The sequence below is a fragment of the Barbus barbus genome, assembly GCF_936440315.1.
Source record: "Barbus barbus genome assembly, chromosome: 18".
Classification (NCBI taxonomy): Eukaryota; Metazoa; Chordata; class Actinopteri; order Cypriniformes; family Cyprinidae; genus Barbus; species Barbus barbus.
Genome location: NC_136746.1, coordinates 14798359 through 14810845, shown reverse-complemented (window position 1 = coordinate 14810845; position 12487 = coordinate 14798359). Strand labels below are relative to the sequence as shown.

Below are 12487 nucleotides of genomic sequence, written 5' to 3'. Positions count from 1 at the left end.
GGTCGGTAAGACTTTTCTTTTGTTGTAGATTTCCATTTCAAGTTAAATTTACTTTTCTATTCATCAAATAATCCTGAAAAAAATACATTCTGTTTCTTGAATCAGCATATTAGAATGATTTCTGAAAGATCATGTGATACTGAAGACTGAAGTAATGGCTGCTGAAAAAGATTTGCCATAACAGGAAAAAGAATGACATTTGAGAATATATTATAATTATTTTAAATTGCAGTATTTCAGAATGTTGTTTTACTGTATTTGATGAAATAAACTCAGCCTTTGTAAGCATAAAATAGCTTCTTTCAAAAATCCGACCTTATAGTTTTTAACAATAGTGTATGTCTAATGAAATCTGCAATTACAAACTGACAACACTGGTTTAAAATTTTCCTTGAGCTGAAACAGCATAAAAATAATCAGGAAGCAGGCAGCGACTCCCTGAATTGAATCGAATGAGGTGCCAAAACTATTTCTAAAACATAATACCTTCTGCTCTTTTCTCAAAAGACTCAATTCCAGACCAAATGATTCACACAAACATATCCAACCTAAGTATTTATTAGAGATAATACAGCGTTGGGAGTTTTTAAAATACATTTTTTTTTTTTTACAAAAAAAAAAAACAAACAAAAAAATGACAAGACAGTAGCTCCTCCTTGTGTAGGACAGACCACAAATCACAGCACAGCCTTCTCCTCTCCTGCTTTCACAGCTCCTGACATAGAACATATCTGCCACAGCGTCTACAGTAACTTCCCCACTTCAGTGTGCGTAGTGTAGAGGAAAGTGCATGTATAGGATAAATACGGGATACACCTGATAAGACACTTGAAATAAAAGCTTTCCACTGGACTGATGCTCCCTCGATTGCATATACTTTCTTACCGTTTGGTTTCTGATCCAGTTTTGTGCGTTTGTGCGTGTGGAGAAGACAAGGGGCGTCCTATTCAAACAGAGCTCTGGCTGTACACAAACGCTGTCAGGTTCAACTGTCACAATCCCACGCACCCGGACCCAAAATATACAACGCTTTTAAATGTACAGTGTTTTACAATCATTCCTCAGACGAGATGATCAAGGCTAGACTGTGTGTGTTTTTGTACGAGTACTAGTGTGTATTAACACACTTAAGTCACCAATAAATTCATGCTTGTCCACACTGGTAGTGCGTTCTGGTCCTGACAGGCAGGTCTGCCATAGATAAGAGGAGGGACTACATTTCCCAGCATTCCCTCGTCTTCAACATCTCAGGCAGTGAGCACCTTGGCAGCAGAGAGAGGCTGAAGTCTGCAGTCCTCTCAAAGCCATCACTCATTTCATCTGCTACTATAGTTTTGAACAGAGTGGTTTTGGTACCTCTGTAGTGAGCGGACACTGTTTTTAGGCGTTCTGATACTGGAGGTGCGAGTGATGTCGTCTCAGCTCCAGCTGGTGCTCTGGAGCTCTTCTCTGAGCCAGGTGGGTAACGCCAGACCCAGCCGATTCAGCAGCCGTAACAGTTCCAGGTTATGCTCCCTGTAGTACTCCGTCAGAAAGGCACGTGTCTGCGAAAGGCACAAACAGAGCTGTTTAAGGAGACCTTCAACTCATGTGTGCTGTAACTAACAACAGCCTACAGCCATGACTATGTTCAAGTATACAACATCTGAGAGTGCCTTTGCTTAATTCTTATAATTATTTCAAATTATTAAAATGTTATAATTGATAAAATTACTAATTTTGTATTAGAAATTATGATAACGATAATATTACTATTATCATCATCATCATTATTATTATTAATAATAAAAAATACAAATTGTTGTATTATTGTTAATACCATTGTCAATGATAATCAAAAGATCAAAGATTTAGGTAGTGGAATCAGCTGATAATTGTAACGGACCTGTATATTTATATTTTTCACTATGCCATATTCTGTTTGTTTCAAAGAAATAATGTGAAACGTTTAACTTTCAAGTAATAATAAAAAAAGCATGATGTGTATATGATCTAGATGCCACTCAGACAGCACTAGTTTTTGCATTCCACTGCTTTTTTTTTTTTGCACCAGACAAAGTGAACAGTTAAACAGTTTTCAGAAAACTGTTACAAACTGTTAAACTGCAAACGTCAAGGCTGGCCCTGTGTGTTTTTCATTCTGTTTGCAACAAAACAAACATGCTACTACTTGAAACATTTTCAGTGATATGACATGACTATCTGATCTGTGTGTGGTTGAGCCCATCACTTCTCACTGCCGGTGAGTCACACGTCTATAAGAGCGTGTCCTTGCCACTGGCATCGTTCACAAAGAGAGAGAAAGTTTTAAGGGAGGAGAGAAGAGATGAGAATATCATCTACCTCAGGGGCCATTTCTGGATATTTCCTGCCTTTACTCTTCCCCAGACACTTAGGACGCGCACCTTCCAACCTCTGACACCAGAATCCTTTACCCTCATCAAAGCTGCAAAACACACAAAACACAAACACAGTCGTATATAAGAAAAATGTTCAGTTTATTCCCAGGTATACACAAGTGTTCATTAACTGAGTGAGGTGAAGAGACTCACACGAGAGCCTGGGTGTAGTTGAAGATGGGTGTGACCCCCAGGAACCGCTGGATGCCGTCCATCACCAGGGCCGGGTTAGATCGAAGCAGGGCGCCGTCTACAATATGGAGCTACAGTAGAGAAGAGAGTTCAGAAAACAAATAGCAATGCTAATTTAGAAAAATGTTACCGAGATATTATGAGAAAAACATTTGTTCAATTTAAAGTGAAAAGCACATAAAATTACTAAAAATAAATTAAATGAATGAAAATTAAAATAAAATATTTTAAAATAAAAATTAGTGCTGTCAAACGAGATTAATCTCATCCAAAATAAAAGTTTTTGTTTACATAATATGAGTGTGTACTGTGTATATTTATTGTGTGTGTGTATATGTATGTATGTATGTATGTATGTATGTGTATATATATATATATATATATATATATATAAATAAATAAATAAATAAAGACACATACAGCATATATTTGGAAAATATATATATTTACATGCATATAAATGATATCATACATAAATATATTTAATATATAAACGTAACATTTTTCTTAAATATATACATACATGTGTGTGTATTTATATGTACATAAATATACACAATACACACATATATTATGTAAACAAAAACTTATTTCGGATGCGATTAATGTTTGACAGCATTAATAAAAATATTTAAATATTCCTCTGTAATGCAAAGCTTTGAAGAGAATTTTGGTCTACAGATTTCAATGTGTTTTCCTTGATAGTTATTAAACGCATCAAATACAAGAAAAGCCAATCAGACACAGATAACTGCAGTACCTGTCTGGCCTGGTAGTGCACAAGCCAGCGCTCTAGATGTGTGGTGTAAGTCCCAGGCTTAAGGCTGCGGCTCTGAAGGGTCAACAGCTCTTTAGATGCAGACGGACCTGCTGTTACAACCTCGTGGAAGGTGTGGTTTATGGCAGCAGGGTCCTGGTGTGCTCGCTGATGCTGATAAGACATCAAAACCACACAACTCATGTCAAAATTTCTGTGGTGTAAGAGAAGGGTTCATGGTTAAGATAAATGCTATCTGACAAAAACTCCCTGCTGCCCATACATGGGCTGCACTATTAATGCACAAAATGACTGACAGTGCTTCAAATGTCTACGGCTGCCACAAAGACGTGTGATTTTTCAGTAAGTAATTCAGTGATTATCAGGTAATAGGGATATTTTTTTAGAGAGAGGAAGTATGAGAGAAAGCTGTTGTAGAGTACCTGATACCAAGAGTAGGCTCTGTCCACTGGGTTGATAAGCAATGCTATGATCTTGGCTCTGGGCAGTAAGGCGGCAGCCCTCTTTGGAACCACCTCTGTATCAAAGTAGTTTGCACTTTTCTCAAACATGAAGTCTGTGCTGACATTCGAGGGGAAGGGAAAAAAGTCCATGTACCTGCAAGAGATTAAGAAGTGTAATAACAACAAATAGACTACAAGGGGCTAGAATAAATGATTTTCATCTTCCATTACAGGACACTTTAATGTCATCTCACTGTTAAAGTTCATTTTTAAGCAGAGGGATTATCCTGTACCCAAGTAATGGATCTATTAGAATTTCAATATGAAACCTAGACAGTATTACAGATATAATAAAGTGAAGGGGTAATAAACTTATTATGACTAATGATTTGTCTCTGCTACACTGGCTGGGAGTGAAAAAGATGTGCTGTGTACATTACCAGTCAATGCCGTTGTGGTAATTCGGCCCGTTAAAGAACTGGATCTCCTCAAATGTGACTGGACTGGGGAAGTTGCTGGTGATGGCAGGGTGAAGGGTCAGGAAGGAGTGCAAAGCTGAGGTACCTGTGGTCAGAAATAAACAACATCAAATGCAGTCTCTAAGGTTGTATTTTGGACAATTTATTTATTCGGTTACCCAAAGTAAGATTTAAGGTTTGAAAACTGGGACTGACCTGTTTTCTGTGGGCCAGCAACCAGAAACTTGGGCAACCTATCACAGGTCTTTTCTTTGGACCAGATGTCTTTATGCCTCTTGTCATGACAGGGATTCTGAATGGATGAAATATGAAAAAAACATTCCCACATTTTTGCATTTCACGTTTTATTTGATAAATTTGAGAATTTACATAACTTTTCCATCTATTCATTAATTACAGTTTTAGTTATAATATAACTGATAACACTATTTTATAATTTTAAAAATAAAGTTCTAGCGACTCTTTGAACGGTTTTCCTTTTGCAAGTCAAGCACTAATCACTGTAATTATTAGATCTAAATTATAATACATATTGGTGCACAAACATCTCCAGAAACCTTTTATATACAGTATTATATATTATATTAATTGAAAAAAATTAATTCATAAATAAATATTTAAAATTTTGCTATTATTAAATCATATTAAATATTTTAATATTAAATAATATGAAATATATTATATATTATATTTGTATTATGAAATGAATAAATAAATATTTATTACTACAACTATTATAATTATAGCTGTGATTATAAATCACAAAGATTTCTCTATTTATTATACCTGCCATAGGGGGTCCATCTCTTCTGGAAAGATCTGGAAGTATTTCTCAGCTAGTTCCATAGGAGGTAGAGTCTGTAGCCGTAGGTTGGTCCAGCACTGCACAAACTTCACCAGAGACTCAAAGGTGTATAGGCCGAGCCGATCGTTTCCGTAGTTAGACAGGTGAGTCATGAAGATGCTGATCTGAGGGTGGGGACAGTGTTATTTACATGAAACTTCATTCAGTTTATTTTTAAGTAAAGCTTTGGAAACATCTACTATTTTCATTTTGAAGATCATAATCTAGTTTATTTTTCCAGCTGCCGCACTAGCAAACAATTCAGGCGATAGGGCCGAACACAAACAAAAGCATAGAGTGCAAGGGCAGGACTCTGTCACCGCTTAAGGCTTTGGGAAAGATAAACAAACACACGCAAAGAAAAATATACTCACTCCCATTCACTAAACACACACAAGCACAAACACAGAGGGGAAAACAGCACAAATGCAACTCACAGGGTTTAGGAGGACGGTGAGGAAGAGTTCTCCTCCACGTATGCTCTTGTCCAGCTCACGAGAGCCTCCAGGGTACTCATTATAGAAGATGGTGTGAGTAAAAAGGCCACATGTCTGCCTGGGCAACACCTGCAGACAGAAGAAGGTAAGAGACCTGTACAGACAGCATTCAACTCTGCTTCAGCCATTGCACAGATGTACTCCAAGACGAATGTATTAGAAGGAATGAAACAGCCATTAATCATATAATCTGATCATGGTGCAAGCTACAATAACATTTAGCATTATTTGAAAACACTGGGTCTAATTCATAAACAAGCATAATGAATTTCTATATTGTTTATGAAATCATTATTGGATACACTGTTGTATTGAATTGAACAATACAAGATTTACAGCGAAAATCGTTCTGCTTGTGTTTTATTAGTAATTAGTAAAAGCACTTTCACATTTACACTTTTCTTGTTTTAAAAAAAGGAACTGCAGTAATGCAAAGTTTGATCTCTTACTGACCGCCCTTATTTTATAAAAAGGTGTCAAACAAGATGTTGACATCTTGTTAAAAAACAAGATGTCAACAAACTACAGTATGTTGTGAATGAATACTGAATAAATTGTACATAAAAGATCATTTTTTTCTTGTATAAGATCAACAAGCTTCACAGTGAAGTGGTAATGTTGTACCTTTATGCCACGATGTATAAAGCCCCTACGATGGCGTGCCGGTCTCAGGTGTGGATACTCTTCTGTGCTGGTCACTGTGATCCCCCATATGCTCTTCCAAGCTTCGTACAGCTGGCTGTGTACAGGATACACCCCTGAATGGTGGGGGGCCACAGCATACCCCATATCTGTGGGAATACCATGCTCCTGTAATAACAAAAGACAAACAAATGCTCATGAAGATCAATCACAAAGCTACTCTCCACTTGAAATTGCACTGCCAAGACCTATGGGGCAAATGGGAGTAGAACAGAGGAGAAAAGTCGATACGAGACGCATTAGAGATGCCGTTAACAAGACATGTCATCAGAGTGTGTGCAAGCGAGAAGCTTTTGATTATGCTTCTCTGCAGAAGAAAAATTTAACTCCGTGTGTCAAGAGGCGTAGTTATTTCTAACGCCACAGGAGGGTGGTAGACAAACACATCCTTAAAATGAGCAAAGGGCTTTACATTCAGTCCAAGGTGCCACTTTAAGAGCTCCATGTGTGTGTTCCTTCTCACTTGTGTGTTTGTGTGTGAGCACAAACTGTGAGCCCCGAGTTAAGGACGGCCCTTTGCAGGCTCATTAAACCTTGATGAAGGAGCTGTCTCTTCTCCATTGAGCAGAGTGCAGGAGAAGGCATATGTCAGTGTCTGCTCTAAAGACAAGATGTGACAGAAGGATTAGCGAAAGGAGGAAAGGGCTGGTTAGTATTCACGGTGCACTCCCTTTCGCCGTCTGTCTGCCGGCGGTCCATATCCCACTCCAATGACCATCATTACACCAGGGTGGGCTCGTTTCAACAGGCCAAATTCACAATCTCCTCAGCGGATGCACTCCGAGTCAAGGTCAAAGAGAATCCTACCGATCCAATGAAAAAGTGCTAATACAAATCTATAATGAAATACCAACAAGAGATAAAGCTGGCAGGCAGAGAATCGATACTCGCATCTCTGCGACAACAGCAATAATGGCTGTAAATAGTAACACGATGCAGGAACAAAGCGAGCTCCCCTGTCGCAACAACAAATAGAGGGAAAAAAAAAATAATATGGAAAAGATAGAAGAAACTAATTTTGTGCAACATTTTTGTGTTAAAATGCATTTGCTTATCCAAGTTTAATACTTAAAGAAAATAATATGTAAGTTTGTTGTACTGTAGGTTGGCTGAAGTGTGTAAAGACATTCAACAAACGGAGTGCCAATGGGGGGCGGGATCACCTGTATGTCCAAACAATGGAAGTAGTGTGGAGGATTTGGTAATATTACGTATGTAATTCTATTTGGGGCAATTAGTGGCACAGAAATTAAACAGTTTAGCTTTAAGATGTATCATTTTATCAACAAACCTGTGCAAACTGCATGTTGAGTCTCATCTGCTCCGCCAGCACGCTGACATTGTGGAAAAGGTGCGGCTGCATGTGACTCCACATGTGTGGAAACCACCAAAACTCATGCCTGTGCTGCAACAGCATGTCGTCGCCTTCATCCTCCTCCTCTGTACCTGCAAAAACACACATACCTTCTGCTGAAGTTTAATAGTAAACACATTTGGGCCAAAAAGACCTTTCAAAAAATCTGTTTGTTTAGTAGTTTTTGATAGCCTGAAGAGGTAAAAAGGTTCAAAATCTGATTGAAATCACATTTTTGTTATTCAGTCTCATTTTCATGTTTTTCTGTTGTTAGTGTGTTAATATTGTATATTTCCAATTAGATATTATATTGTATCCATCAAAGAATCCTGAACAAAAATGGATAATAACAATAAATGTTTCTTGAGCACCAAATCAGCATATTAGAATGATTTCCGAGGGATAATGTGACACTGAAGACTGGAGTAATGGCTGCTGAAAATTCATCTTTGCCATCACATAATAAAAATTACATTTTGAGAATAAATTAAATTTAAAATTCATTAAAATAGAAAATAATAATTCTAATATTTCACAATATTTTTGTTTTACTGTATTTTTGATCAAATAAAGGCAGCCTTGGTGAGCATATTTCTTAAAAAAAAAAATTTTTTTTTTTTTTTTTACTGATGCCAAATTTTGCATTGCAACTATTGTAGACATGCAAGCAAAAGTGAATTCATTCTGAACAACAACAACAAAAATAGATCTGGCTATAAATAACTTTTTTCGTTGGTTTAACAAAATCAGATTTATGCAAGAAAAAGTCTGATTTCTCCTGCAGTGTCTCTTAAAAGACAACAAGAAAATGGAAAAAAGTACCTGCATAGTAAAACTTCCCGGAGAATCCAAGATTGAAGGTGAAGTTGGGAACTAGTGTCCGCAGTTTATTCTGTGTGTTGAGCAAAGCCTTGAAATAGAAGGAGAGTTATCACTTTAATAACACGCTATCAAAGTCCTGCCTAAAATCTGTGGAGTAAGATTAGCAATATGCCAAGAACAAAACAACAACATTTGACTTAACTCTGAGCTATGCTTGAAGGCAAAAACAACAACAGTAGTGTTAAACGAATCTCTCCAGTACCTTAGGCATTCACATTAGCAAAATGCATGTATGGCAAGCCGTTTTAACATTTAATCTATAAGCCGCACTAGTATCTAATTCAATGTTACTGGTACTTATTTTTTAAGTACTAGTATCTTTTCCATTAAGTACTAGTGCTTAGTCATTAACTACTAGTGCTTATTCTTTAGGTACTAGTGTCTTTTGTAAAGTTACTAGTACTTATTCATTAGGTACTAGTACTTATTTCAATAGTGACTAGTAACTATTACATTGTTACTAGTAACAAATTTTTAATTTTTGCCATTGACTTCTATGGGGATCCGTCATTGGAGTGAAGTGAAGTGAAATACTGCCAAGTATAGTGAATTCCATTCCATACTCGGAATTCGTGCTCTGCATTTAACCCATCCAACGTGCACACACACAGCAGTGAACACACACCCGGAGCAGTGGGCAGCCATTTATGCTGCAGCGCCCGGGGAGCAGTTAGGGGCTCGGTGCCTTGCTCAAGGGCACCTCAGTCGTGGTATTGAGGGTGGAGAGAGCGCTGGACATTCATTCCCCCCCACCTACAATCCCTGCCGGCCCGAGACTCGAACCCGCAACCTTTGGATTACGAGTCCAACTCTCAAACCATTAGGCCACGACTTTCCCTTGAGATAATCTTGAGATATCAACTATTCAGTTTTGGCTAGTAAGTATTCCACTAGTGACTAGTACTTAATTTTTATGTTCTAGTAGTTATTCATTAGGTACTAGTACCTATTAAATAGACACTAGTACCTATCCATTAGACAATAGTACCAATCCATTAGACACTAGTACCTATCCATTAGACACTAGTACCTATCCATTAGACACTAGTACCTATCCATTAGACACTAGTACCCACTAGTACCTATCCATTAGACACTAGTACCTATCCATTAGACACTAGTACCTATCCATTAGACACTAGTACCCACTAGTACCTATCCATTAGACACTAGTACCTATCCATTAGACACTAGTACTTATTCATTAGACACTAGTACTTATTCATTAGACACTAGTACTTATTTATTAGAAACTAGTAATCATTCATTAGATACTAGTACCTATTAAATAGATACTAGTACTTATTCAGTAGATACTAATACACATTTATTAGATACTAGTACTTATTCGAAATGTTACTGATCTTTTATTTTACTAGTAAATTTTTTAATTGAACTCTACTGTAGCCATTTGGACTAGTCATAACATAAGACGAGTAAAAAAGCAGATCTGACTAGTAAGATAAGAATTGTTACTAGTAGTAATCACAAAAGATACTAGTGTCTAATAAATAAGTACTAGTACCTAATGAATAACTACTAGTATCTACTAAACAGGTACTAGTATCTAATGAATAAGTACCAGTATCTAAAACATAAGTACTAGTATCTAATGAACGCTTACTAGTAATATTTAAATGGATACTAGTCACTATTGCAATAATTACTAGTCAGAAATTAAAAGATAATATCACAAACAGAATAACTACCACTACCTGTTCATTTGGAGATATCTTCAACCTCATACAGAACTAGTAAGAATGTATTTGGAGATATCTTAATTCAAACAAATCATTACATAAACATGAATACCTCTCAACCGTCCAATCAGAGTCCACATGGCAATACATACATTAATATGCCGATTTAATTTGATTGTTAAGTAGGGCTAAGTGGCTTTGTATGTTAGCCTACCTTGCTAATTGGCTACCATAAAACACAAAGAAAAGATTACAAAACTGTTGTCCAACAAAAGTATATAGACATGTTTTTACTCCAAATTCACATCATAACATCAGTCGAGCGTTTGAAATAAGTTCCTTTTGTGATCTGACATGGTTTCATTAAACAGAATGAGGCAGAAATCATGTCACTTTATATTATTACAGTGATAAAGGCTATGTCAATTAGCATTGCATTTTAAACAAACTTTACTCTTACTACCCGAGATGGCTTGAAGAACATCGATAAAACCATATATTGCTGCAATCATTGTTTATTTTGTTTATGCTTCATCATTAAAACATCTATCTGCATAGCAGCTAGGCTACATAAACAGCGAAAGCTGAATGTCTTTGTCCATATGGGGGATTTTCTGGAAGTGAGTCTCACTAGTGGAGTTTCGTGAGGGCGCTCTCCGGCGAAGAGTATGAATGAAAAGAAATTACATGAATTGAGTATTCGTTATTGCTCACAAAATAACGAGTAAAAATAGCTAAAATAATTATGAAATGAGGTAAACATTTGCAAATCCTTACATTTTTCTTCAGTGTAGAGAAGTGTAATTGTTTTTCCCTTTTCTTGCAGCTATATTTATTATTATATTTATTCTTAAATAGTTTTGTATATTATAGTGAAATAGTGTTATTACAAAAGTAATAATCCTTATTTTGTTTAATGTTTTTATTTATTGGTATAAAAACAAATTTGTTGACCAAATCGTGCAGCCCTACAAGTACAGAAAACCTGTTTTTTTTTTTTTTATTAATAATGTTTGGCCTTTTTTTCCAAATAAAGAAAATGTTTGTCTGAAAACCATAAGGTTTGGATTTTGTGTGCCCTGTACAGAACATTAATGTAAAAACATTCAGTGTCTGTAGCACCAGTGTTATATGCAAAAACATTAATGTACAGCCCTGATATGATATTTGTTTTTACTGGAGGAAAACGAGGAAAATAACAGATAATAAAATTGGTGTCTTATCTCCATCCTGCCACTAGAGGTCACTCGATGGCCAACAAACACATTAGACTACTATGTTTACATAATTACAGTTTACACAAAACTGACAAAATAGGTTTTCTATGTGCTTGTGTACAAATGATTGTTTCTTTTCTATGTGGTTTCAGTTTCTTGTCTAATCTCTCTCCTAGATGTTGCTGGTTCATTAATATTCAACATACTGGGCAGAAATGCTAATTTTAAAAGTACTAGTATCTATTACGTTCAGGACATCTCTGGTCTAAAAAGTTACTAGTAACTAAAAAATAAGAACTAGTTCTATTTTGTCTTAAGAAGAGTATCAGTAAATACTAGTCACTATTGGAATAAGTACTAGTATCTAATAAATAAGAACTAGTATCTAATGAATAAGTACTAGTAACTTCAAAAAAGACACTAGTACCTAAAGAATAAACACTAGTACCTATAGAATAAGCACTAGTACCTAAAGAATAAGCACTAGTAGCTACAGAATAAGCACTAGTAGCTAATGAATAAGTACTAGTACTTAATGGGAAAGATACTAGTATCTAAAAAACAAGTACTAGTAGCATGAAAATAGATACTAGTACGGCTTATAGATTAAATGTTCAAACGGCTTGCCATAATGCATGAGCTAAAGTCACCAATAGATGGCATTGTGGTGCCAATTCAGTCCTATGAAGGAAAGAAGAACTTTCAGGCCGTCGGCCAGATCGACAGACTGAGTGGGATGAGAAATATACATTTGCATTCAAATCTCCTCTACCCACGGGCAGGTCAGACGTGCGAATGAAGCCGAAGCCTTAACATCAATCTAAACTCATCCTTGCGAAATGAACACATTTCATAACTTAGCATCACTGCGTACATCTAGCTAATGACGGCGCTGTGAGGCTTGAAATACAATATGATCCTGCCATCAAGCCCTGAGAGTGATACTGGGGTATAAGCGAATTACAGCGCTGTTCCAGCACAAATCAGACGGCGGGGAGAG

General features: G+C 36.4%; 1 protein-coding gene across 2 annotated transcripts in view; it reads right to left on the bottom strand.

Annotated features, from left to right (window-relative positions):
* Positions 1–530: 530 nt before the first annotated feature.
* LOC306884342 (bifunctional heparan sulfate N-deacetylase/N-sulfotransferase 2-like) overlaps positions 531–12487 on the bottom strand; it is a 130260-nt gene continuing 118303 nt past the window's right edge. For both annotated transcript variants that reach the window (XM_079440124.1, XM_079440123.1), the window contains 12 exons: positions 8511–8598; positions 7626–7780; positions 6257–6442; positions 5573–5701; positions 5078–5260; positions 4487–4583; positions 4253–4376; positions 3792–3966; positions 3352–3522; positions 2553–2662; positions 2344–2446; positions 531–1544 (listed from right to left, as the gene is read on the bottom strand). In XM_079440124.1, the coding sequence (XP_079296250.1) occupies positions 1419–1544; positions 2344–2446; positions 2553–2662; positions 3352–3522; positions 3792–3966; positions 4253–4376; positions 4487–4583; positions 5078–5260; positions 5573–5701; positions 6257–6442; positions 7626–7780; positions 8511–8598 (1647 nt within the window). In that variant the 3' untranslated portion in view covers positions 531–1418. The remainder of the gene's footprint in view (positions 1545–2343; positions 2447–2552; positions 2663–3351; positions 3523–3791; positions 3967–4252; positions 4377–4486; positions 4584–5077; positions 5261–5572; positions 5702–6256; positions 6443–7625; positions 7781–8510; positions 8599–12487) is intronic.